Consider the following 26,088-nt stretch of genomic DNA (forward strand, 5'->3'; position numbering starts at 1 on the left):
TCTTTAGCATCTGAATGTCTTATTTATGTTGCTCTGATTTATGCTGTTAAGTTTGTAAACGCAGACTTCAAGCCTCCTGTGTGGCAAAGTTAGTATACAGTGAGTTAGGAGGCAGATTTAGAGCCTGCTAATTACTTTGCATTAATTTCAAACCTGGATTTTGTCCAAGTGTATGAAATGCTTCTCTGGTTATGTAATTATCTCTACTTTCAGAGGAGTATAAATTTTGAAGCATCTAATGAGAACAAAATGTCCACACAGGGAATTAGTGCAAAGTAGCTAGTGCACCATATATCAGCCTCATGAATACTGAGTCCTTAATGACCATTTTTGAGTCATTCTTTTAAAAAATATTTGTTTGAGTTATTAACTAAAACTGAAGCCTGGTAGTGGAATAGTGACTTCAAGCTGCAGTGAAATTTCCTTTATGGAGAGCTCTAATACACTTCTCCAGCAGTTAAAGTCATGTTGCTTTCTGCTTCATATCTCAGAAGGCCTTGGAGGAGAAAGCATTGCATCTGCTTTGCATCTGCCTTGGCAGAAAAAGCAAAAATGTCTTTACCCTTCCCCAGTACCCTAGCCAGGTCTTGTGTGTGTGATAGATGTTTGATGTTTTCTTTGTTTCACTTTGTATGGAGGAGATAAACCAAAGCTACCTGGACAACTTCAGCAGAATTCAGTCCACGGTTCGCCTGTAACTGTCCCACCTAATCTTCATCTCCAGACTCTGAGCATCCCAGGGTGGAGATACAGCTCTAACCATGCAGAGCAGGTCCGCAGCATCCGCGGGGGTAGGTGCTTTCAGAAGGGTGGCTGGATGTTACATTTAAAGAAGCTGGCTTTCTTTTCTTTCTATCTTCTGTGTCTAGTATTTTAATTTATTCAAAGACAAATTTGTCTATCAAGAAAGTTATTGTACTGTGTGATTTCTCTACTCAAATAGTAAAATATTTCTCCTGCATGAATTCATCGTGCCCATTAGCATCTTTCCTGTCAATACTGGGAGCAGGGTATTTCTTGATATTAGTCCTTTTGCTAATTTTAAAAACTGGGAATTAAGTTCAAATTTTGAGAGTGTAAAATAAAAAAGCTTAAAACTTGGTTTTATTTTTAAACTAATTAAATGTTTCAATTTTTTCTTCTCTGAAAGGTAAACAGAAGGAAGGTGATGCAGACTTCAGTCGTGTCCTGCTAAGAATTAGGCACTTGTATGAAGTTGCAGAGGATCCTGTGCTGTCTCAACCTGTGATGATAAATCTGAAGGTAAATCTAATCCCTTGAGACAGAATACCACTCGAGGTGTTCTTGTTCCAGAGAGAAGTAGTTCTGGAACAAAACATCCCGTGTGCTAGAGACTCCACAAAAATGGATACAAAAATACTAGTATAAATTTAATCTCAGAGGGAAGCAGACCTTATTTTTACTCATCTTTGCAGCACAAGAACCATTACTTCAGATGAAGTTGCCATAGGCATAGCATGAACGTCTGCATAAACATCGCTGGGATGGGTTTCTGTTGAGCTCTTGGTTGTGTAAGACTTCCTGCAGTACCTTAACTGGTGTAGAGAGTGGGATTCTGTTTTGTTGTTTCTTTAGTTATTGCAAGTTGTACCTGTAGTTAGTGAGATGTGCACAGGATTAAAGGAAAACATTACTTTCCTCTCTAGTTTATTACTGTGAGTTGTTGAAACTTTGGTCAGTTCCATAAAGTACTGTTTATTTTCAGTTTCTTGTTTATTTGATCTTGCACATAGAAGTAGATTGTTTTATAATACATGGCAGGGGTTTATTATTTCAAAATTTGAATTTTTGATTGCAATAACAGAAGCACAGGAAACAAGGCTTAGGATTCTCTGTTTTGTTTTTGAAAGTGCGTTGTATGTTTCGGCTCTTGAATGGAGAGATTAGTAGGCTCTGAACTTTGCTACAACACAGAGGAAGCTCTTAGCCCTTCAGCTTCTTAGTTTGAAGCCTGGAGAATCTGTCGTTGCCCTTGTGTTGGATGACCTAGCAGATTTTTAAAATCTCTGCTGGTCTGCTTAACAAAACAATGCTAGAGATGAAAGTTCTTCTCTGGTCTGTGTACTAGACTTGTGAGTGTGATGCTCTTCTCAGTAAACTGTGGTTTGATTCCTTGTGCTTTCTTTACTCACAGTCTTTGCTGAAGGGATTAGGATCAGTGATAGCAGTGGAAGAGCGATCACTCACCGGCACCTGGGATGTGAAAACTTTGAAGCGGTGGAAATGGAAGACTTCACAGTATCCAAGCAAAGGTAGGTAGAATAAGGTGGTTGGTATCCGTATTTTTGGTGACTATTGAAGCTTGATGAACAGTCTAATTAAACATATAATTTTCAAGATTAACAATATGTTGTTGTTCTGTGTGACAGACCTGGTATCTGGCACAACCTGCAAGTAGTAGCATTTTGCAAAGGTTCCCTGCAATTAGTGGACTGCTCTGTTTCTCCAGTGGCTTGTTTTGCCTAGAAGCATTAAAAAGCTTGAACTCTTTCTGGAGTTACCTTTGTCCAAAAAGAAGTGGCTACTTTATGAATTCACACTTGTGACACAGATCAACTTTGTTAGATGTCGATGAGTTGTGTTAATCTATACTTAAGCCTGTGCTGCAAGAAAACAGACAGCTGCGGTTAAAAATCCCCACTGTAATCAGCTTAAAGGACTCTGTGGGTATAATTCAAGTTAGGGCTGGCACTCAAGTTAAATGCTGTGGGTGACCTCATTTCATTTCTCATTCCAGTTAGTCACTTGGAGATTGTCCTTACTGTCACTTACATCCATATATGTGCCTTGTAAAAAGCTTGCAGGGGGTTTGGGCTAGGCTGGGTGGGAGTTGAGACTTCTACTTGACCTGCAGCTAGGAGCTTGATTGCTGTTTACTCATGGTGAGGAAAACGTGCACGAGTGGGGAGTGGTTTATGTGACCACGTTTTATGTGTAAGTCAGTGTGTGAAAAGTGGATGAATTGTTGACTATTTCAATATTATGAATGGGTGCGTCTTAGGCTCCATGCTACTTACAGCCTTAAGGAGGAGAATCTGCTCAAACACCAGCTTTTAAGGAAGGAATGAGTTAAAACTGTTAAGACAGAATAATATGTACATTTGAGTAAAGCTCTTCTTTAATAAATTACCAACGTTTTTGTGTTTTACAGGATTCTCCAACAGCACAACAACTTCAGAAAACTTTATAGTAACTGTTCACCCAAAGGAAATAAGGACCTTTTTTGTATACTTCCAAGGTCAATAGGGTCTGACATTGTATTTCAGGAGTGAATATGTGATTGTTCCAATTCTTGTTTCAAGACATGAGTGATGAACTTAAAAAACATTCTGCTGCTGTTAATGAAAGAAATAGTCATTTTGGAATAAACTCTAAATTTAATTAAACTGTTGGCCTGATGGGTATTTTTGTTGGTTAATTATTTACAGCTTGTTTTTTTCTGAAAATTGTTCAATTCAAAAATGACCTTGGAGTAGCAGTGCAAGCGTACTGAACATTTTCGTGCTTGCTGTGGGTGGTTTTAAAGTGATTGCTTCTATGAGGCTTCATTTTTGAGCACTTACAAAGTCATATTAGTTCTACAGTCTTGAACTGTCTTTCTAATTAGTGGTGATCTCAAGAGTCTTTGGATTTTTATTGTTAGAGGGGATGACTTCCAAATCACAGAATAGAGTTTTGCCAACTGTTGTTCTGTTTCTACATGCAAGGAGGAATGCCTGTCGTGTTCCAGCTACTTTTCCTTTCGGGCAACAACTGCAAAGTTTCTGCTTTATTGTAAACTGAAATTGAATGCAACGTTTGTGTTCCTTTGCACTAAGTTCATTTAAGTTGTGTCTCCCAAGGTTCAGAACTGATTGGCTTGGCTTCACGGTATCCCAGTCCCGAATGTCCGGTTTTGTGTCCTGGGTAAACTGGAGCCAGTCTGTTGACAGAAGGTGTATTGATTACCACATGGCCAGTAACCAACCCATCGTGTAACCTGAAGCAGGAACCACCGTTCTTATGACACTCTGAACTTTCGTACTTCTCAGGCTCCAAGAATGTGAGCGGTGGTAGCAGGAAACATTCCATTAGGATCAAACTGAAGTTAGTTATGGAGGACTGTGTTTAGGGTTAAACTGTCAGTTAAGTGCAAATTCTAAGCAGATCTGTTTGAGCAGCAGCAGCAGGAAACTTGGACAGCTGGTACGTATTTATGTTCAAAAGAAAAGTTGCGTTTTTTTCTCTTTTTCTTCCTAACTCTAATCAATGTGGAGCTATAGAATCTGATTCGTCCCATTTAGCATCTCTACTTATTTTACTTATTCACCATGAAAATGCACATAGCTGAGATGAGAATCAAGTCAGTCACTTTGCTGCAGTGGTAATGATGAATTATGCTTGCTGCAACACTGTACAAAACTGTATTTCTGACCGGTGAAATGTAAAACTGAAAGAGGAAATGTATAGGTTTAAAAGAGGAAAATAGGTGCCTTTTCAGTCAATTAATAATTCCAGATCTAGAATCATGTAAAAGTGACATTTTACTATGATGATTGTTCTGATTTACTTCAGCTGTTCAGCAGTAATTTCCTCCGTGTGGCGACACTGTCCAAGAACAAAGGAAGCAGAGTGACAAGGGCTCTCCCGTAATGGCTATTGTGAAACAATTGTGCTGAAAGAGCTGTGCTGGTGGTCAATCTTTCTGTGTGGACAGCCTGTGTATACTAACTGGTTGCATCTCATTAGAATCACTGCAGAAGCTGCCATGTTTGGTTATTGGATGAAGAAAGATTGTTTCATATTTTCTATTGGTTATTTTTCATATTTGGCTATGAATATTTAGTGGTATGCCAATCTATTCTGCCCTGCTACAGTGAAAAGTGTTTTCCTGCAACATTAAGCCCAAGGGGGAAGCATATAGCACTGTAACTAAGCTGCAGTAAAGCATGATGGCAGCTATTTTCTGTTTTGTTTTGTGTATGTATTCGGAAAATGAAATGTGTTCAGCGAAGCCATTTTCTGTGCTTGTACATCTTTTCTCATTCCCTGCTTGGTTATGCCACATGGTCTAATGGGTATACTGTGTGGGTTACACAGTGGTGTGATGACAATCTGTATTTTTGTGACTGAACTGGTATTCACTAATACACGTGCTGGTAACAGCAATTCATGCTGGTAGATTGTAAAAATGGCAGTGTATCTTCAGTGGGCAATTGTATGCTCAATCCCGGCCAAGCAGTAAGAGATCCTAGAGCTGCTGACTCTGGGCTCTGCTTTCCCAGATGTCAGTTTGATATGTTTCTTGCAGGCTGTGTTAGAACAAATCCTACAAAAACCTTCTGTATGCAGGATACTATAAACAGGAATACCTCATTACCAGCTGATTTATCTGTTGAGGGGTTTTCTGCTTCAATTTGTGGAGACTTTCTGACTTAAGAGTGGGGGGGGGGAAAAAAAAGAAAACCAGAATATTTTATCTGGAGTTATTTCAGTGCAATTGGCCATCAGGGAATGATTTGCCAGAGTCAAATCTTATATTGCACCAGAGGCATCCGAGACTGTGGTCTGTAAAAAGCATGGCATTCCTGCTAGAAGACAACGACGTTGCATATTTTACATGTTCTTTTTCCTGAGGAATCTCAGGAAAAGCAAATGGAAGCCTGCAGGCATTCAAATCTCTGTAGAGGGATACATTTAGTAATCATCCTTTTTCTTCCCTCAGATGTATCAAGATAGTGAGGAGAAATATTGTGGTGCTACGTCAAGACTTGATAGAAATCAGGCCACTCTGTACTTAAATACCACTTCAAACCATAGGTCAAAAGGGACAGACGAGAAGAGGGTGGATGTGGTATTGTAAGCAGAGAAAAAAAGTCATGCATGCATGCAGGATGCTTGTGCTACGGTAAATAAGCTTGGGTTTTAATTTTGGTTGGGGTTAAGGAAGTAGTAGTTACAGAGTGGAAGAGCCAGAAAGAGATAGCAGAGCATTTGTGTGTTGGAGAAGGACAGTATGTGACAAGCAGTCAGAGGGGAACTTGTAAGAAGTCTGAAACAGCTTATTTTCTCCAGAGCTCCTGGCTGCAGACCGGCCAAGATGCTGCTGTCCTGGATCTTCTGGGAAATCAGTTTATTTTGCCTGAAAAGCCAAATGATATTAATTCCATCATTCTATATAATTTTAGGAGTAGAAGCTTGTCCTTGAGAGCTGGTGGAGTTCCACTTGTGCCCAGGGACAAAGAGTGGCTCTCAGTAAACTCTGTTTTACTCCTTTTCCAGTGCCCAAGGCCACTTTTTCATGTTTTCTCTGTTGGCTTTAGGCTCTGCTGGCTGTAGCGTTGCTCAGCATCTGATGTGGCTTGGGTGGCAAAAATGTGAGCCTTCATTACAAAGTAGGAAGGAAACTACTTCTAACTACTGACAGGTGACAGGTTTTGCCCCTACTTGGCAAACACATGGTTGGGTTTGGTATATTCCACTTTCCTTCCCATTGCCCTGTTCTATCTCACATTGCTGAAATGTAGATACTAGTTATTTGGTCTCACAAGAGAAATAATTTTTATTAGGTTTTTTTTACTTTATAGGAAAGGTTGATTCACAACCTTTATTTTACATTATGCTAGGTGCAAACCTAATTTAAAGCTAAAGAAAACAAGTCCTCTTTCATGCTAGCATTTATCTTTGAAAAAGTCCTGCTCATTAATGTATTGAAGTCAGTACCCTCACCATTATTTTTTTTCCGTTGTGTAAGAATTACATAGCTGCTCTTTTGAAAGTCTTTGCAGATCACTTTAATCACTACATCAGGTAAAAGAATCACTTGCACTCTACAAAATAATTTTTAAATTAATTGTGGTATCTACAGTTGGTATGTTTGTTTTATCAGTCCATTTGTGCTGCGGAGCTGTTTTTCTACTGAGACATTTATTATTCACGGTTGGAAACTAAATCAGACATGTTTTTTCTGTTCTAATAAATAAATGTGCTAGGAAGAGCCCTAGAGTCAATATCAAATTAAGGTCTTGGTGGTTTTATTTGGGTCATAACTGGAAAAAATTAATAATGTGTTTCTATCATACAGAGCACATAGAACACCACTGTCTGTCCGGAGAAGTTACGAAGTCTGTTACACTGAAGTTAGGCAGTGGGTAAAAAGCCCAAGTGACGGTGTGCTTTCCACCTTGTGTTTGAGTCAGAAGAGGGGGCGATTCGTAAGTTAGGCACAACAAAAGTCAAATCTCCATTTTCACCAGAACTTTCTTTTGGCACACCTGCAACTTTCTGAAGTGTTTGTTATGAAACTATGAAGAAGATCTTGAAAAGGTAAATGTGAATTAAAACTTTTTTTTAAAAGAATCTTATAATATGTCTGACTTAGGACTTCAGAATTTTGTTTCAAGTATAAAAAATTCAGATTAAGTTTTCATAGCAAATAAATGTAAATGGATTTTGCTCCATCGTCTTATTCCAGGGCAGCAAAATTGCAAACTCATTTGGCTACCTTGAGTTTCACACATACTCTCCTCAATGCTGCTGTAGGTTAAGAAACTTTCCCAGCTGATAGCAACACCTCAAAAATGCTGCTGTCTCATTAATACTGGTGTTACAAGCTTTCGAGCAAGTCTGACATACGGGTAAGGAGGAGGGAGGGGGGCTAGGTCCTCTCTGTTTAGAAGTTTCAAATGTATTTTTCAGTATGCCTCCACTGCTGTTCTTTGAATGCCTTAGAGAAAAGTTTCAGGAAGATGGATTTGTGCAAACCATCCATAAGAGACTGGCTATAGCTGTCACTGCCTCTCCGAGAACAGAGTGCCTCTGCACTGAGCATCTCCGGCACACGGGTGAGTAAAGTTACACATTTACAGAATCAAAATTCATCAATGCAGTTTCCAAAGCTAACTAAGATTAAGTTGAAGAAAGAAAAGAAAGCTTATAGAATCATAGTATGGTTCAAGTTGGAAGGACCTTAAAGATCGAGTTCTGACCCCCCTGCAATGGGCAGGGACACCTCCCACCAGACCAGGTTGCTCAAAGCCCTATCCAGCCTGGTCTTGAACACTTCCAGGGATGGGGCACCCACAACTTCTCTGGGCAACCTGTTCCAGTGTCTCACCACCCTCACACTATGCAATTTCTTCCTAATATCTAATCTAGATCTGTCCTCTTTCAATTTAAAACTGTTACCCGTCGACCTATTGCTCCACTCCTGATCAAGAGTCCCTTAAGCAAAGTCAGCTTAAGATGACTACGCAATTTCTTCCTAATATCTAATCTAGATCTGTCCTCTTTCAATTTAAAACTGTTACCCGTCGACCTATTGCTCCACTCCTGATCAAGAGTCCCTTAAGCAAAGTCAGCTTAAGAAGTTTTGTCACCGTGTTTTTCCACCCGCTCCGTAGTACTGGGATGAGTGTTTGTGGGGTTGTGTTGTAAAACGGTACAGTGAAGTAACCTGAGCTAAAAATAATCCTCTTTCCCAACCCCTTTCTCTGTGTGCTAGTTCATTCCATCTCTGACAGTAGCTGCTTTGGATTAGAACCAAAGCATCTTTCAGAGTAAATATAAGCTGCTCTCAGCACTATTGAAAAGCTTCACCTGGTCTCTAGACAAAATGTCCTGCATGCTGGAGCTGCCAGCTGCATAGCTCAATGCTAAATGCACAAACGTAGGTATTTATATACAACAGAAGCTAGTTATTCCCTTGAATTTACACATGCAGGCTTCATTTATTCTACATCTTTGACCAGAAGTACCAAAGATAACATGAATGTCAATGCCAACAGCATTATTTAATAGAATTAAATAATATCCTTAAGTATGAACTATTTGCTTTAATAATCCTTTCATTCACTTGAATGTAAGGGTCTTTGTTGTGTCCTTACTAGCTCTAAAACGTGAATTAAGCCAGCTGGGTACCATCAGAAACCGTGATAGCCTTCAGTGAAGTCCTAGAATTCACTTTTTTGATGTTTATCTTTGTTGTTGTCTCATTTTTCTTTTATTTGGCAATATAAACAAGCCTGTTTGGCAATATAAACAAGCCTGGAAACTGCTTCTGTAAGGTAACTGCTTCTGAGAAGCAGGTGAACTGATGCATCATGCTTTTGTTGCTGACAAATGGAAAGGAACGGTGCTTTAGGCTTTAAATGTGGCTGTTATCTTCATTACAAATTGCAGTTCAGCTCTTCTGGAGAACTGCTCAGTGCTGCGAAAACCTGGTGTTAGTTCTAAGAAATGTTGCAGTTGACAGGTTCTTATCAAGTTCTTAATTTAAGTGATTCATGTTCTCAGCATGTTTTGTTTGATTTATTTTTTAAAAAATTTCTGTCATTGCAATGTTGATGTTATCCAACTGAACGTGTTTGTGTGACAATTTTGTCCAGCTTGGTACCTTAGCGCTTGAAATATCTGTCAAAGGACAAGACTGGATAAGTTGAGAAAACAGAACCAATGTTGTCTTCCACTTCTCTGGCCAGGCAGTGTAATTGGAGCCAAAAATCCGTACGGGAGAACATTAAACAGCATTCAGCTATCTATACTTGTAGAAATCTTTTTTAGCAAATGAGTTTTGCCTTCATGGCCCTTAACTTGGTGACATGACTGTAGTTCATTTTATTTAACCCATGCTTATAATCTTCCTGAAAGAAGCCTTGGTTAATATATATGACACTGGTATTGCATTAATACAAGTGCACCCATAGAGGTGGTAGTGAGATGCATTGTGTACACAGCGTAGTGTCCTGGAGTGTTTCCTGCTGATGTTGTGGGATGTTGAGGCCACTGTGAGTGCAGTTCTTTGAATTCAGCTTCCCTCCGTTGCTCCACCATTGCTTGCATTTCAGCAAGGTGAGAATGAAACGTGCAATAAGGAAAGACAGGAGTAACACTTGATATCAATGTAACCTATGTACAGTCATTGTCTCTGTCTTTGGCTAAGATTCACAAGGTTGTCTGGAAGAGGCTGCTGATAAGACATGTACGCAGTAGCCAAAGAAGTCTCATCTCCATAAAATCCCTTTAAATGAAGGATTGCAGAATTGCAATGGCAAACATTCACCTGAGACCACTCTAAGTTTGGAAAAGTGGTTTTTCATGTCATTCCAGAAGAGAGGCTAATCTAGTGTTGAAAAGTTAGGACACAATTTAAAATTCAAAGAAATGTTCTGATTTCAGGCAGGATAGTTGGGCTCTAAACCAGATACATCTATGACAGTAATTTCAAAGAGCGTAGGGAAAAGCTGATAGCATTTAGCTTCCTACCGCCCTCACCACATGAGGGAAGAGGAAGTTAAGTTACGAATCTGACATGCTTTCATTTATTGTTTTGCTGATCTTCAACTGAGACACCGTGATGCAAGTCCTAATAATCCTGCGTGATGATCATAATTTCACTGAAACTTCTTTTAACAATGTGTTTTGGCTCCTTAGGTAAGTGCTCTTTGTCTGCTTTTTTTTTGTGCAATGGCAAACATTCACCTGAGACCACTCTAAGTTTGGAAAAGTGGTTTTTCATGTCATTCCAGAAGAGAGGCTAATCTAGTGTTGAAAAGTTAGGACACAATTTAAAATTCAAAGAAATGTTCTGATTTCAGGCAGGATAGTTGGGCTCTAAACCAGATACATCTATGACAGTAATTTCAAAGAGCGTAGGGAAAAGCTGATAGCATTTAGCTTCCTACCGCCCTCACCACATGAGGGAAGAGGAAGTTAAGTTACGAATCTGACATGCTTTCATTTATTGTTTTGCTGATCTTCAACTGAGACACCGTGATGCAAGTCCTAATAATCCTGCGTGATGATCATAATTTCACTGAAACTTCTTTTAACAATGTGTTTTGGCTCCTTAGGTAAGTGCTCTTTGTCTGCTTTTTTTTTGTTGTTGTTGATAGTTACTCACCTGTAATTCTTGAGTTGGATTCAAAAAAACATCTCACAGTATATTCACCTCAAATAGACACGTGTGTGAGACAAGGAGAATGTTAACTGTACTTTAGTTACTCACTTGTAGTTCTTGAGTTGGATTTAAAAAAAACTTCTCACAGTGTATTCACCTCAAATAGACACGCGTGTGAGACAAGGAGAATGTTAACTGTACTTTCATAATGCTGAAATCAAAATTAAAATGCGTGGGGAATGAAAAAGCACTTTCACAAAGAGATGGTTGTAGAAAAAATGTAGAGGAACAAACCGTACACTTCACCCCCCAAAATGATATTAGATTAAGGCAGGCACTGTTTTTCTTAGACCTTCAGGCTTGAATATTTATTGTGACAAACACTGAATGTAGAATTTTAAAATGTTAAGGAGGTTTTGTTCCAGATCATACAAATACTGAAGAACAAAGCAGACAAGGCTTCGTGTTTCTTATTCGATACAGATTGCACTGGGTGATACTGAAGGTGTTCAGTATAAATTTAAAAATGAAACTAAAGAGAGCTTAAGCTAGAACAAAAGGATTTTTCCAGTGATATTTTTGAGAAAGACAGTAAAGTCATAAGGCAGCATAGCACAGCCTATAGCACAACTGGATTTTAAATGACAAACCAAGCAAACAGAAAAAGTGAAGTTAGTAATCGGTTCTTTGACGCTTGAACCGCTTTACACACTACATCAATTCTTTCCCTTATTTTTTTCTGCTGTTTTTATTATCCCTATGCTGTCCATATTGTTCTCTGTAAGTTGTTGAGTGCTGTGTTGGGGAAAAAATAGAGGTGCTTGACTCCTTTAGGTATGATGGAAAGATGTTTATTTGCATAATTCTGATAAAACTTATCAAATGCCATTGTAGGACCAGATAGGGGCAAAATCATCCCATTACTTATATGTTGGTGTGAAATGTGCCTGAGTTACAAATAGGATAAAATTTGAAAGAAAATCATGCAGTTTACTCTCATTATGAGTAGTTCTTCACTTTAATATTATAAATGCTAGAAGAGGGAAATTCTAATTCTTCACATAGCATATGAAACTAATGGTCACAGGGTTAGATTTTTATAGGATTGGCATTTTTGTGATGAGCATCATTGTCATTAGAATAAAAATAATAGTGATCTGATACCTACACAGTGGGTTCACTTCAGAAGAAAATATTTTGTACAGTATTGCACAGTAACTCATGTAGATTACTTTGCATCTGGATAGTGAGTGATAAAGAGATTCAAAGCAGGAAAGAATAAAATGTTTGATTTCATCTGATACTGTCCGACCCAGCCTCAGCTAAAAGCCAGGCAACAGACCTGATGACACAACTGTGGTCTGCATGGCATATTGCGTACTTAGTTTATTAAACTAAGGAGGTGAATTTGATGCTGTAATATCTGTCAGCAAAAACTTAATGAAAGACATTTAAACAAAATTAAAGAACCCACCTGAAAAATGCTGTACATTTGTCAGTAATTAGAAGCAGTGCAGGACAAGAACTCCTACATGATGACAAAAATTGTAGTGGATTTTTCTTTCGTCTTGATGAGTCTATTCACTGATGAATCATTCTGGATGACTCCTTTTGGTCATTCTTTATCTAGCAGATAAAATGTTCAATGTGCTTCAGACTCAACCGCCATTAAAAAAGCTTTTTGTTTAAAATAAAAAATAAGCGTATCAGAGAGTACACAAAAAAATCTTCATTTATTGCACACAAAGAATGATGAAGGGCTTTAACACACCAGCTTAAAAGTTTCCTTTAGCCAGCAAGGTGATTGCCGTTGTTCAAAGGAGAAGTTGGTAGTAACGAATCTTAAAAATTAATCTCATAATGATTTTACAGTATTAATATTGTTTTACTTACTGTGATTGTAAACATTGCAGCTGTAATGTCATCTCTTTGCTGCTTTAACTTTTAAATCTATGTGTATTTCTCCACTAGCTACAAATCCCGATAATATAATGGTCACCCAAACACCAACAAAAATACATCTGTCAATTGGAGACTACACTGAAATCGCCTGTACTTGGGAAAAAAAATCTGTTCAGAGGTATAGAGTAAGCTGGCATCTTGTTGATAGAGAGAACATCACCAATACTATATCAACAAAACTTTGCTATGTATCCAATATCACCTGTGAAAGCAAGGATGTGCTAGTGATAAAATCTGCAAATGTAAATGACACTGGATTTTACTACTGTGAGATAATTATTGAAATACCTTTCTGTAAGAAAGTGTGTGGAAATGGGACAACAGTGACTGTTGAAGAGAAAGGTAAGCTAGCAAGAACATATGCATACCATTTAACTTGCCATCAAAAAGATTCTTCAGTTTGAACTATTTTATACATTTCCTTCCTCTTCCACATCCCTCCCTTAATGCCATGGATCTCAGGATAAGAGACAAACACAGAGAGGACCTGAATGGCTCTTAATGACAATTGACTTAAGCTCTCTGCATTAATTCCCCCATGTAGCGTTTGTTTTCTTCGCTAAGGGTTTGCTACCTAGAAAACAATTTACCTCGCTTCTGTTGCACAACTGTCTCAAGTCACTATGCATCGCTGCTTGAAGATGCTGAGCTCTACCTCTCTCTTTCTACTTCTCAACTGTAGAGAAAGACGAGGGGAGTAGCTCTGATCAGACCTTTAACGTTACCGAGCATCACTCGTATTATTGACTGGTCAAGCCGTGGGAAGTAACCTTTCCATTCACCTAGCACAGTCCAGTTTTGGAAACTATTTTATACTATCGGCCAACCAGTAGACCAAAGCGAGGCACAAAAATTATCAAAGACTTAGAAAATGTCAGTGGCAGAGAATGAACGAAGTAGTGTTCAAAATGGCGGAAAATGAATGTAAAAGGCTGATAAAGCTTTGAAATAATCTAAGCTTCTAAAATGGGTTACGTGATCTGCTCTCTTACTTGGTCAAGAAGTAATAGCCTTAAAGTACAAGCAAAAAATACTCACATTAGATACTGGGGGGAAAAAAAATGTCAAACTGCAGGAGCTATGGGAGGGATCGATGTTACTGTTATCAGGCAGGCATCCCTCAGGAATGGTGAAGTATAGGACCTTGCACTTGGGGGGGGTGGATTGATTCACTCTTGAAGTCACTTATAATTTTAATTTTATTTTTGCTGTGGTCTTATTCTTCTGTTGTATCTTTGAATGGTACGTAACTTGATTTCAAATATATTATTGCAGAAGCTCACTCATTGAAAAAGAGAGATTTGGCAATATGTGCCGTCGTTCCTTTCTTAGTGGCAGTGGGAAGCTTGTGTCTTTGCTACAAAAAGAAACAGCACTCTAAACTTTCTGGTGAGTGACAGTATTTTCTTAACATTTGTTCCCTGCGTTAGATGTTTATTTTCAGATGGCTGAACAGGTGCACTTAAAAGGCATCACTAAGAGGAATTTCAGTGTATAACCTGTGTTCACTTGGTCCTGATCTGCTAGGGACACCTCAAGCTGAGAGGAGGGATCAGAGGCACAGCTTTTAGTCCAAGTGAGTGTTCTTGTAGCCACTTGCCCCCATTATTTATCTTTCCAGGAAGAGTGATCACTTAGACTGAAGATCTTGACCTGGCTAGGGTATTGAAGGATATCAGTTCCAATTCTTAGCAGATGGAAAATGTGAGGAGCCAGAACTTAGCTCTGCATGGTAGTCTTTCTCCTGGAAGTGACATCTGAAAGACCCAACCTTGGGGACTGTGTTTGAGCTATGTTTTTTAAGCTGTGAATTTTTTTAACTCATTATTAATTTTTGATTTCTACAAAATCCTGAGATGAGGGATGGAAGAAGTCACAAGAAAAAACCGTGAATGGCAAGGGTACAGGACAAGTGTAAACATAGGGCAACTGCAGGCGGTGGGTACGGATCAGTGACATAAAACCTAAGTCAGCCTCTTAAGTAACTGTGGCATGAGTATTACGGTTGCAATATGAGGATTATTCAGCTTGTGAGCTGTTGGGGATATAGGTGGAATATCTACGACTTGAGATGCAATTCAACTTGTAGGTTAAAAAAGCAGGGGGAGAGGATTTAGACAAGTGAAGCCCCTAAACTCCGATTTCGGTCACTGGAGTTGATGCAGATAACTGAACTGACCCGTTGTAGGTGTCTGCTTAAGGGTGAGCTGATCAGTTTTCATGGCACAAACTCTATGGACCAGCTGTCCCTCGCACAAGGGGTGTTCAGAAACCTGATGATCGTTGATTTCATCTGGAACTGAAGACAGCTCTAGCGCCTGTCATCAAGACCAGCCGTACAAGGGCTCTGTGCTCTTCACTGCAGAGCTTTCTAGAGCTCTGGTAGAGTACCAGTGTGACCATGGAAATGGATAGTAAGCAAGCAGTGACTGTAACTTGTTTTTTTGCTAAGGTTCTGCACAGCTTCCTGTGCCGGCGGGAAGGCATCAGGAGGAGCAGATGCTCGAAACTGCAGAACTTTATGGGAGAAATGAATCCACCAATGAAACAGCTGAGGAAAACTCATCATGTAATTCTGCTGAATGGGTAAGTGGTTTATAAAAAGACTCTATGAGAGAAGGAATTTCAAAATGAGATACTGGGGAGCGCACGGAACAGAAATGACGCAACAAGCTGCTGTTCCTAGGACTGCATCTTACTACATATGAAAGGTTTAAAGAAAACAAAAAAGTTTTCTTACAAAAGGCAACACTCAGAAATAAGAAAAAAGATACTTATGTAGTAAGAAAGTATTGGATTCTGTTATATTTAAAATTGCCTGGAGAAGGGGGCAGCAAAAAGTGGAAGCTATTGATATAGGGACTGAGTGAAGAAGTGTAGAAGTATAAAATGGCAATAAAGTCCCTATACATATGATTGTATACCAAGCTCAAGGGGCTTGGACCAGCTTCAGCTCATAGGGCCATTAGAGCAAGCAAGACAGGCTGAGAGCAGGTAGCAGATTTCAAGCAAGCTCTCTTTTCCAAGCAGTTATTTATCTTTTTATTACATTAAAACACAAAGTGGGCAAGGGAAAGAAGCCCTAATTTAGCTCTTGCGTAGGCAGGCGCAACTTCCATTGCAATCAGCTGGACAGGCTTGGATAAGCCACACAGAGGTGACATAAAATGCTAAAGCCCATGGTCACAACTGCAGTTATTGAGTTTACAGATTCCTGAACTCTCCTGTTAGAGAACCTGGCTCCAGTCTTGATTTGGTCATATTGGTACTAAAATCCCAGTGAGAGAAAATATCAGGATGCAGGTAGTAAAACAGTAGTATTTATATTTTATTGTGCAATAGTCATCATTCTAAAAAAAGAAAATGTATAGCTGGGAAAATTCATTCCCCGTACTATGTAGATACCCACTGAAGTGAAGAGACTTTCTTTTACAGCAGACATCATAGTAAAAGGTTTTAAAAATAGAAGGCACGAGGTGGTCTGGTCATAGTAATAAGATGTTCTAATTACTAGCTATAAATGGATAACTCTTCTACCTGTTAATATTTACTGAAGACGTAAGAATATGAGGTTGAGAATGAGAAAGCAAGCAACAGAGGTGGTGCAGAGCGAGGAGTTCGTTAGTAGCTGTTAACTGCTTAAGGTATAAAATGGACAAGACTCATCCGGAGGATGTGTGAATACAATTACAAAAGGTCTTTTGTTGTTGCTTTATAATTTAGCAGCTGCTTAGCCACAGTAACATGTCACGATACAGGTTCAGTGTTTTCTTTCATATAGCAGACCTTTTTGCTCATTTAGTGAAAGCAGAGAGACTGATTCCATAGCAGTATCATTTTAAATGTTAAAGCATAATTGGATCTTATACATCATTCAAGAGATCCAGTAGGTTAGTGAAGCCAGTACATATGTGTGCATGGACATTATATTTCAAACTAATTTAGCCAGCAGTGATGTGCAAATATTATGGTGTCTCTGGAGCTGCACACATCGCCTTTCAATTGTGTTGCAGAACACGATTGGTTTAATTTAATTTTTTTTTTCTGTTTGTGCAAAAGTAAGTCTCTAAAAAGTTCCCACTAGCTTTTTTATGTTGCTTACACTTTTTTTTTAAAGCTGTACATTCTGGGTAGGTTTGGGCACCATTTCTAGAACAGCGAACATTGAAGGTTCTGTACGCCTCTGCAAGGTTATTTACAGTCTCCAATTTATGTCATGGTTTTTTCCAATTCTTGGGGTTGCAAAGGCAATCTTGTGTCACAGAACTTGAGTCGAGGCGTGGATTTTACTCTCACCTGCATCAAATGTCATAACAAGGCCGAGCAATTAGGTCAGGTGACAAAACATAGCTCCAAGTATCTAAGTTAGCTCAGCCTAAGAGTGAACATCGCCGTGGCAGAGCTGGGTGCTGAAGTCATGCTTTTACTGTATAGCACTTGTCTCTCCCTCTCCGGAGATTCACCCCATATTTCCTGAGTTGAGATGCTCAGGGAGTGTTTCCAAGTTCTGCCCTTGAGGATGGAATTCTTGGAGCAGCTGATGATTTTTTTCTGCAGGTTCCAGCCCAAATCTAAGCCTTAATCTGTAGCATTAATGCAAACTTCCAGCTCATGGAACCACACAAAAAAGCACGTTCCTGAAGGGCTCTGGTTGTGCAAAAATGCATAGAAGCATGATCCAGATTGGTTGGCCATACCTACCATGCCTCCTGTTTGACATTAAGCCAGCATATACCTCTCTCTGTTCTGAACATTGTTCATTACAAAAATGCACAGAAGAATGATCCAGATTGGTTTGCTATACCTACCATGTCTCCTGTTTGACATTAAGCAGCAGGTACCTCTCTCTGTTCTGAACATTGTTCATTAAAACTAAAATGTAAACTCCCATTGTAAAGTATAAGCGTGAAGATGAAAAGCCACCCTTGCATGACCTTTTTACTAGTTTATGCCACGTAAGCTTGAGAATTTGTATTGATACGTCGGTGAGCACAGGTCTTTGTGCACATTTCAGGCAGATCTTTAAATTCTCAGGTTTTGCTAAAGATTTCAAATCCTGCATGTGCTTAAGAAATAAAAACAGGATGATTTTTGCACAGTCCAGGATATCATCCAAATACCGCAGCAGTTTGCTAGTTTACTGCACCAAAAGAGCATCCATCCAGAAGGAACTGAGTGATAAAGCTTTTTGGAAATACTGAAGTTAAATGATTAAGGGGGTAAAAAAGACAGTTTGCTAGTTTACTGCATCAAGAGCATCCATCCAGAAGGAACTGAATGATAAAGCTTTTTGGAAATACTGAAGTTAAATGATTAAGGGGGTAAAAAAGCTTTGCCGTTTCAGATTGCATAGAATCTCATTTATACTGGAACTTGACATCTTTGGTATTCTAAATAAGTACTTTGTGCCTAGTACCTAATTAACTAAGAAAATTGAATCCAAATATAGGAAGACTTTGCTTTTCAGTGCTAGTACTGAGATACTCTTTCCCTCTCAAACTATAACTCCATGGCCTGTGTTTCTCTCTGTTCCCTTGGGCTGGGCTAGATGCTGTGTCTTGGGTAAAAGTTCATTTTAAATAGACTTTATGGGTACAAGTTATTTTGACTGGAGTTTTCATTGCTTTTTAAGGCTGTGTCTACGCTTTATGAATCACTTGATTCTTTTCTGAATGAATCAAGAGGAAAAGATGACAAATCCACGGCAACTGTGGTATCCAGTGCAGCAGATGAGGAAATCCCACAAACTAGGGCAGCTGAAAAAGTCTAGAACAAGAGCAAGACGAGGATCCGCCATCTACTTTGACATTCAGAACTAAAATGACAGTGTCATAAAAAAAATATGGCTAAATAGCTGTGAAACTGAAAACAATATGATAACTTGCTGCTGAAGGATGGATTACATGACTTTCCTGTTAGAAACATGTCAGAAGCGGGACAATATGCAACAAAAAAGGTTGGTTCCTCAGAAGTGGGACAATATGCAACAAAAAAGGTTGGTTCCAAGCAGTCTCTCAATGTTTTGTCACTAACAAAACACTGTAAGGAGTCTGAATTTGGAGGGTATGTAATTTTTGAAGACTGTCTTCAACTCTTCCCCTCATGTCCAGAAATAATAAAGGATGTATTGTCATACTTTGAAAAATCTTCTGGACTGAATAACATTCCCCAACAAAAGCATGTATTCAGGCAGCCCATGTATAAATAGCAGAAGGTAGAGGAAAAAAATGCACGTGGTGGTAATCATTTGACTGAACAGACAGTACTACACATAGGATGGAGTCTGATCTCAGAACCTATCATCAGTGTTGACCACATCACAGCCAGAGTGGTATGCCAGAAAGGATTACATTCCTGTGGAAAGGGACTGCTAGTGTTAATTCATTCACATGCTAGGAAAAGTCTTCCAGAGGAGGTAGTCTCCTACGCACAATGAGATGCTAGGTTTCTGAACAGACAGTACTACACATAGGATGGAGTCTGATCTCAGAACCTATCATCAGTGTTGACCACATCACAGCCAGAGTGGTATGCCAGAAAGGATTACATTCCTGTGGAAAGGGACTGTTAGTGTTAATTCATTCCCGTGCTAGGAAAAGTCTTCCAGAGGAGGAAGGAGTCTCCTACGCACAATGAGATGCTAGGTTTAAATGAAGCTATATGTATGATTATTATGTGTAATTATTGTCTAACCGGTGGAGGAGGGGTGTTTGGAGGTAATGGGCTTGTGAACACTTGTTCACTTTTGCCAGCTCTAAAACCGTAAAAAAAAAAATCACTGAAGAAAAATCAAAACAGAAAATGTAAGTGAAACCTGGCTTCCAGGGGCTGGGCAGAGGTGAAGAGCATTGACAGCAAAGCTAACGGCAGTTGTCCGAGGACTGCTGAATACTAAGAGCAGATACCTGAAATGTGGATGTATTTACATATCAGGGTTATTTTCTCTTCTGCTAAAGTTTTTTCAGAGCTTAGCTGGAGGTTAGATCGTATTCCCAGCTGAGCAGGGAGAAACGACTTCACTGCTCAAGAGGTTTGTTACAGCTCATACCTGGGAAGCGCAGTAGGTGGAGATGAGGTTTCTCAGAGCCCTTAAAAACAGGTTGCATAGTCTAAATGTGTGACTGCATTGCTGCTCAGTATTCTGTAATGAAATCTTTGAGGCCATACACCAGGGCTCGTGGCCTGGTTCTGTCTATGCTATAGTGACTTCAGTTCACAAAGCTACCTCTCAAATTACTGTAGCTTGGCCATGGTCACTTGTTGGTGAGGATCCCCTTTCTTGGGCTGTTCTGTAACCTGTCCTAGATACCCTTCGGCCGTGAATATAGTATTGTCTGAAATAAGCTGTAATCACTGCTCTGTGAACATACCCTTTACCAGAGAAACTATTTCTTATAGTATATCTCGTTATATTTATGTATAAATTGAATAAGGCAAGGTGATATTCTTTTCTTCCTTTTGAAGTTCAGCCACTTTTAAATATTATCGGTTTTTTGTCCCGAAATTCATTGTTAGATGAGTTTCCTTCCTCCAAGATTGGTTTCCTCTACTGCGTGGTGAAACGCTGTCACGTGCCATGTTCCTTTGAGGATCACAAATGAGACTCTGGATTTCCACAAACCCTGTAACTTTGTCCCCTGCGCAAGAAAGTCACAATTGGTAAAAGGGGTGATGGTCCAGGTCTCTGATGAGGAAGCTCACAGTTATGCACCAGTGCTATAAGTGAGTGTGGTAAATTTTGTTTTTTCCATATATTACTGGTTACTTCTCTACTTGAGCACAATGAGGAGATGTATTCAGGGAATTGTTAAAGGAAAGCCGCTAAATGAAGAGATTGCCACCAAGCTACAGTTTAATAGTCTCCAAATCATATTTTCATTACAACACTATTAATAAATTGTTGATTAAATGTGGTTCCTACCAGCAAAGAATGCTGCCATATTAACAGCTGCTCCTATTTTGTATGCTCACATGGCAATTTCCAACATCTGGCAGTTGAAGACTACACTCAATTTACCGTGACCTATTTTTTATCTATGCCTGACGGTGGCTATGAGCCAGCAGGGTGTTTTCAGAGTTGCCACTGACTGTTCTACTCGGTTGACAAGAGTTTGCCACCTCTGCATTGTGTATGTCATCTCTGCTTCTGTACCACTTGGGAAGCAGCAAACCCTGATGAGTATTTTCCAGGGCAGGCAGACTTCGGCTTCTTCTTCTTCATGGTAATTTTGGTAGCTTAAAAACAAAAAAGAGCTCTGTAGTTAACCCCAGGACATGTTCTAGTGTCCAGTATGATCTCAGGTTTAACTGTGTGCTTAATTGTTCCATATATAATGAAGTCCATCTGCCTAGTAACAGAACTTGAAGAGAATCCTGGGCCTTCGGTTTTAGCCAGTTTTGGTGGTTATTCCCTCTTGAACAGGCTGCTGCAAAGTGATGGTTCAGTTCTGGTTTAATTTGAAGTTCAAAATCGTGTGTTAAGCACATGCTAAAACATCCTCATTTAAGAGCAACACTGGCACAATGTCGTGTAAAGCCCCGTACATATTCTGCTGTGCTTCTATTGTCTCATCAATGTACTTGGCTTAGTCATAGTCCTACAAATGAGGCTCCCTCTCTGCTTCTGTCACACTCATGCCCCTGGTTTGGAGAGCTGGTATAGTCATCTTGAGACTACACCCCTGAACTCTCTCTCTTCCTGATACATTGCACAATCATCCAGGGAGTTGCAGCTTAATTAATCTATCTAGCACTTAGGCAGCTAGTCTTAGCTGCTGGGTATGGATTATTTCAGTCTGACTTGAACCACGCTTTTTTTCCAAGCCCTGGATTGGGGTTCTTTCCTGTCATAGTATCTGTGGAAGGCGAGTATGGAGCAGGTATTCCTGGCTCCATTACACCAAGGATCCTTGGTAGCGGGCAGGATGATGAGGTGCCCCAACCAGCATATTGGCAAAATAGTCATGTTTGTGTGTGGTGTCACAGCTAATGTTCTTGTGCCTGATAACGGTGCTGCCAAAACAGCAATGATGTTTACTTGGTTGACTAAACTTTGTTTGAAAGCTGATTTTATCTAAAGCGGTTTCTCTGTACTGTTGACATCAAAACCGCTGCAAAACTGCCACTATTCTCAAAAACTCAACAGCTACAGCCCAGGCTTAAATAGACTTAAGGATGCTTTCATTCAACTCTAAGGTTAAAAGTACTCCTCCATTAGACAGGTGCAGCTCTGTAGATAGGCCAAATCTATAGAGAAGGTCTGATCTATGCGAACAGAAAGGTGTTTGGATTGTAATTCTTGCCTAGTTCCTAGCATTGTTTGGGAAATAAAAGTTGAAACCAATACTTTATCTGAGCTAAAATGTTTTTACCTGCTTCTCTATTAAAGACTGTGATCTTTAAATAGACCCCAAATTTAAGGAAAAATAGCACCCAAAGGGAAATTGAAGTGTGTCGTAGGGTTCACAGTGTCCATGTTTCCTCTAACCTAAAGAGGATCCTCTTTTGCTTTTATTATGTCTTGATGAACTGGGTTTTCAGTCCCAAATGCAATTTTGTGTGCTGCATCTATTTCACCATCAGACTCCGGATACTGCCACATCCTCTATCAATGACAGCAGGAAAAAAAGAGAGAGTAAATCTGTAAGATGATCAGAATTTATTTTTGCCATCATGCTTGTCTTGTGGAGCTACAATGACGACAGCTGTAAAAGTTGGGGTTGGGTTTTTTCATTATTTCTTTTAATAAATGGTCTTGTCTCCGTATTTTATAAACAGGAAACTGTGAATACAACTGACAAAACAATATGCAGATCAAAAGAGCATTAACCAATTTCTCTGACCAACAGAAAGGACAGGTGATAATATTTCTCATTTTCTACTTTATATGAAATACTGAGACGGGAGGAAGGATTTTGATGAACTACCACGTTGTAATAACAAGGCTTTGGCTGGGTTGCTGTGTTCTGGTGCTGGTGGATTTTGCTGGCCAATAGGATGTGACAATAATTAATTCCTTGTCTTTTTTCCAGTTGGCAGGGCTCAACAACATCTTATGCAGCCAGAGCTGCTGTCATCAAAGTTACTTCATACCTTTGTCTCAGGAAGTATTCAACTCCACAGAGGTAGAGGAGTATGAAACGGGTAAGGCAGAGAGGGAGTATTTAGCGTTATTAGCAGACTATAGACAGACAGAGGTTAGAGAGATAACTAAACAACGTAAGGGTTCAAAAAGAATAACAAGGAATTGGGTCTATCATGTACATCTGCTCCAACGTGCTCAATGTTCTGTTACCTCCTGATGGGCTTGTCTTGTCCTAAAGCTGGATGATCAGTTCCACGAGCCAGGAATGCTGTATCTGTACGTTGCCTGCGTAACATGGATTCTGAAGCTGCCATGGAAATAAATCATGACAGCAAGTAATAAGTATTGCTCCCTTTTTTTTTCACTTTATAGCTTTTAATTCTGGAAAGAGTTAAAACAAGATAAACATCTCTAACAAAGACAGTATGAAAAGGTCAGGTGTTAAAGGTGACAGACTGCAAAAATAAGTGGGCTGATTGGGTATTCTCAGACAGAATAACTCTCCTTTCTCAGTTTAGCAGTTGTACCATATTAAATACAATTTGTCCTTTGAAGTTTCCTTTTAAATACAGACCAAGTGTAACCTAAAGACTCTAGATCTAATCTAAATGGGGACTGCTATCGAGCAAGAAAGGAAATGGAAAGAGTAGCTACCCTTTCATTCAAGTTCTGTGGGGAAAAAATGAGTCGATTGCCTCTGTGTAGAAAGAATAACAACTAGTTTCTCAGCTCACCTTCAGAGCAGTAGTGTGGTAGAAACGTTGTGTGAGCGTTGGGCCCGGGCGTTGAGCATGAGGACCTCAGACAGGCACAGGCCATTTCCGAGACACCGTAACCAGTAACTGCCACACAAATGGCTGCTCTATTAAATACACCCAGTAAGAAGTCCATCTAGATTGATTTAAGCAAATTTAAAAGATAATTTGGGGGCAAAATAATGTGATTCCTATATTTATATCCATGACTATGTTTCCTCAACACACTGATGCATCCTCTGGGTTTAGGTAAGAGTCTGTTCATGGTTGGGATCCCCCCCTCAAAGTCAAGGGCTCTCCCAGTTCTGTGCAGGTCCATTTTCTATTTTGCTGTTTGGTGAAGGTCTTCTCTTTCTCTGATAAGCAAAACATAAAGTTAAATTGTCTGTTACAAAAGCATGCTCTGGTTCCCATTTCCCACCCTAGCTTTCAGTATTTCTGAGCCTGGTCATTTGCTGCCCCCTTAACAATGTCAGAACAGTGGCAGTGTTTGCCTACTGAAAAAGGCCACCTAATAAGTTGTGTTACACCCTGGCATTACTTTCTGGAAACCAAAAGCAGGCAGCTCAGTGAAATGTGTGTGCCTGGGGATCTTCCACTCCATCAAATTGCCTTGGAAATCTTCCTGACAGCATATATGGGTATCACCTCACATCACGCACAGTTCTGTGGTAGCAGGCCAGCCCTTCTCATTTCTTCAGTGTATGCATAAATTAGTATTTTAAAATGCAAAAAAAAAAATATTTTTATGGTGGATGTGAAAGATTTTTTTTGATGTGTTGCCTGCACAGACACTCAACAGGAGGATGCTTTCTCTTTGGGATTCCTTCTCTCAGAGAAAATGGTTTTGTACAATATAGGAGAAATAGTGTTGTTTAGTTCGTGAGAGCTTAACGTGGCCAAAATATTTTTGCATATGAAAGTCTTTTGAAAGCTTTCTTGGGATTCACTTAGTCATTCTCGTTTCTCTTTATCTCTCTCTAACAAATAGGAACTTCCTTTAAAAAGTTCACTCAGTCTGTTTTAAACTTTACAAAACCATACCTTCTCACAGCTCATTTATTTTACTCTTTTTTTGTCTCCTTTTTCTTCTTTGTCTTTTTTTCCAATTCTTTCTGACCATACCATAGAACGACTTTTTACAACCACAGCTCAGCATGATGACCCTACATCTGAGTAGGATTTTATAAGCCTTAAAGTAGCAAAATGACAATTGGACTGTCCGTGTGAGACCAGATTAAACCATGACTAAAGCACTTGAGTGGACAATACTCAGTTACCTTAGGGTGTGACCTCGCTTTCTGTCATTACAATAAAAAACACTTGGAAGCTTTAATATCATGGAGCTTAAAATTGAAGTATAAAAAACCCTGTAAAGGTTAGCATCCAGGAAATTATTCAATCAAGGATTGAAAACTAGGCAGAAGTATTTACACTGCAAATATTAATTTATTGGCTGTAATATATTCATTGATTTTACAGTTTAACGTGGCTATGTCTAGTGCACTAATAAACGTGTTTGAGTAGAGTCAATATGCAGTGATGAAAGTGTGTTTTCCGTGGTGCAGCTTTGCCAGACGACAGCGTTATTCCCCCAGCTCTCAGCTGAGAAAGTCACATAGCCAGTTAGTTCACCTTGGTCTTCCCCTTTTTACCTGCCTTAAAACTTCACTTAAAATGTACGTGAGCTTATCAATTGCATTTGTGAAATGCATTGTAAGGATATTTTGAGAAGTCAATTATAATAAAGTAATGAAAAACTATACATATATATAATTTACAGAACCTATACAGTGTCACCAAACATCATACTGTGCTTTTAAAAACTCCTCTTATGCTTCATCAGTGCCTGTTCAGTCTCATCTTTCTGTGTTTTGCAAAACAATGTAGTAATTACATCATTTAATCACTAGGTAAAAATAAATTTACCACGCATTCCGGAAATGAAATGACCTTTAAAATCTATTAACCAGACTTAGAGCAAGTTTTCGGTTTCTTAGAGCATGAAGCAGCGCAGAGGAAAACCTTGCTCTTTAGTAAATAAAGTGTGTTGATACTCTTAAGTTCAACAAACAATGCAGGGCGCTGGAAAATGTGAGGGTTTTGATAATTTTGTCTCAGTGTGGAACATGCAATGCTTGTTTATAGTTCAAATGTTATCCTCTTGCTAAAAGAAAAATAAAGGCCTTTTTGTACTTCTGCCAAGATACAACTTAAGAAAAACAGCGAATTTGTCATTTCAGGTTGTGTTTTCTTCCTCCTGTGCTTCTTCCATTCAGATACATAACAGAATTGTAGCAATTGCCAAAAGTTCCTTCTTGTTTAACTTCTTGCACTTTTTGGAATAAGCTTTCAGGGATGATAAGCTCTAACAGAAGTTTAACGTTTCA

General features: G+C 39.2%; 2 protein-coding genes across 6 annotated transcripts in view; both read left to right on the plus strand.

Moving 5' to 3' along the window:
• Positions 1-3,407, plus strand: part of MAN2B2 (mannosidase, alpha, class 2B, member 2) — a 31,398-nt gene extending 27,991 nt beyond the window's left edge. For 2 of the 3 annotated variants that reach the window (XM_014936107.1, XM_014936109.1), the window contains 4 exons: positions 639-791; positions 1,151-1,263; positions 2,156-2,273; positions 3,173-3,407. In XM_014936107.1, the coding sequence (XP_014791593.1) occupies positions 639-791; positions 1,151-1,263; positions 2,156-2,273; positions 3,173-3,267 (479 nt within the window). In that variant the 3' untranslated portion in view covers positions 3,268-3,407. The remainder of the gene's footprint in view (positions 1-638; positions 792-1,150; positions 1,264-2,155; positions 2,274-3,172) is intronic. The other variant, XM_014936108.1, reaches the window with a different exon arrangement.
• Positions 3,408-10,410: 7,003 nt separating this feature from the next.
• Positions 10,411-24,935, plus strand: LOC106902865. Of its 3 annotated transcripts, none has more exons than XM_014966692.1 (6): positions 10,411-10,431; positions 12,869-13,201; positions 14,135-14,248; positions 15,312-15,445; positions 18,492-18,815; positions 18,855-19,004. In XM_014966692.1, the coding sequence occupies exons 1-5, from the start codon at positions 10,413-10,415 to the stop codon at positions 18,627-18,629; spliced, it is 738 nt and encodes a 245-aa protein (XP_014822178.1). In that variant the 5' UTR covers positions 10,411-10,412; the 3' UTR covers positions 18,630-18,815; positions 18,855-19,004. The 3 variants fall into 3 exon arrangements, with proteins under 3 accessions (XP_014822178.1, XP_014822177.1, XP_014822176.1); XM_014966691.1 differs by lacking the exons at positions 10,411-10,431; positions 18,855-19,004 and adding exons at positions 10,573-10,850; positions 20,375-24,935; XM_014966690.1 differs by lacking the exon at positions 10,411-10,431 and adding an exon at positions 10,573-10,850.
• Positions 24,936-26,088: the final 1,153 nt, after the last annotated feature.

The sequence above is a fragment of the Calidris pugnax genome, unplaced genomic scaffold, assembly GCF_001431845.1.
Source record: "Calidris pugnax isolate Ruff unplaced genomic scaffold, ASM143184v1 scaffold14, whole genome shotgun sequence".
Classification (NCBI taxonomy): domain Eukaryota; kingdom Metazoa; phylum Chordata; class Aves; order Charadriiformes; family Scolopacidae; genus Calidris; species Calidris pugnax.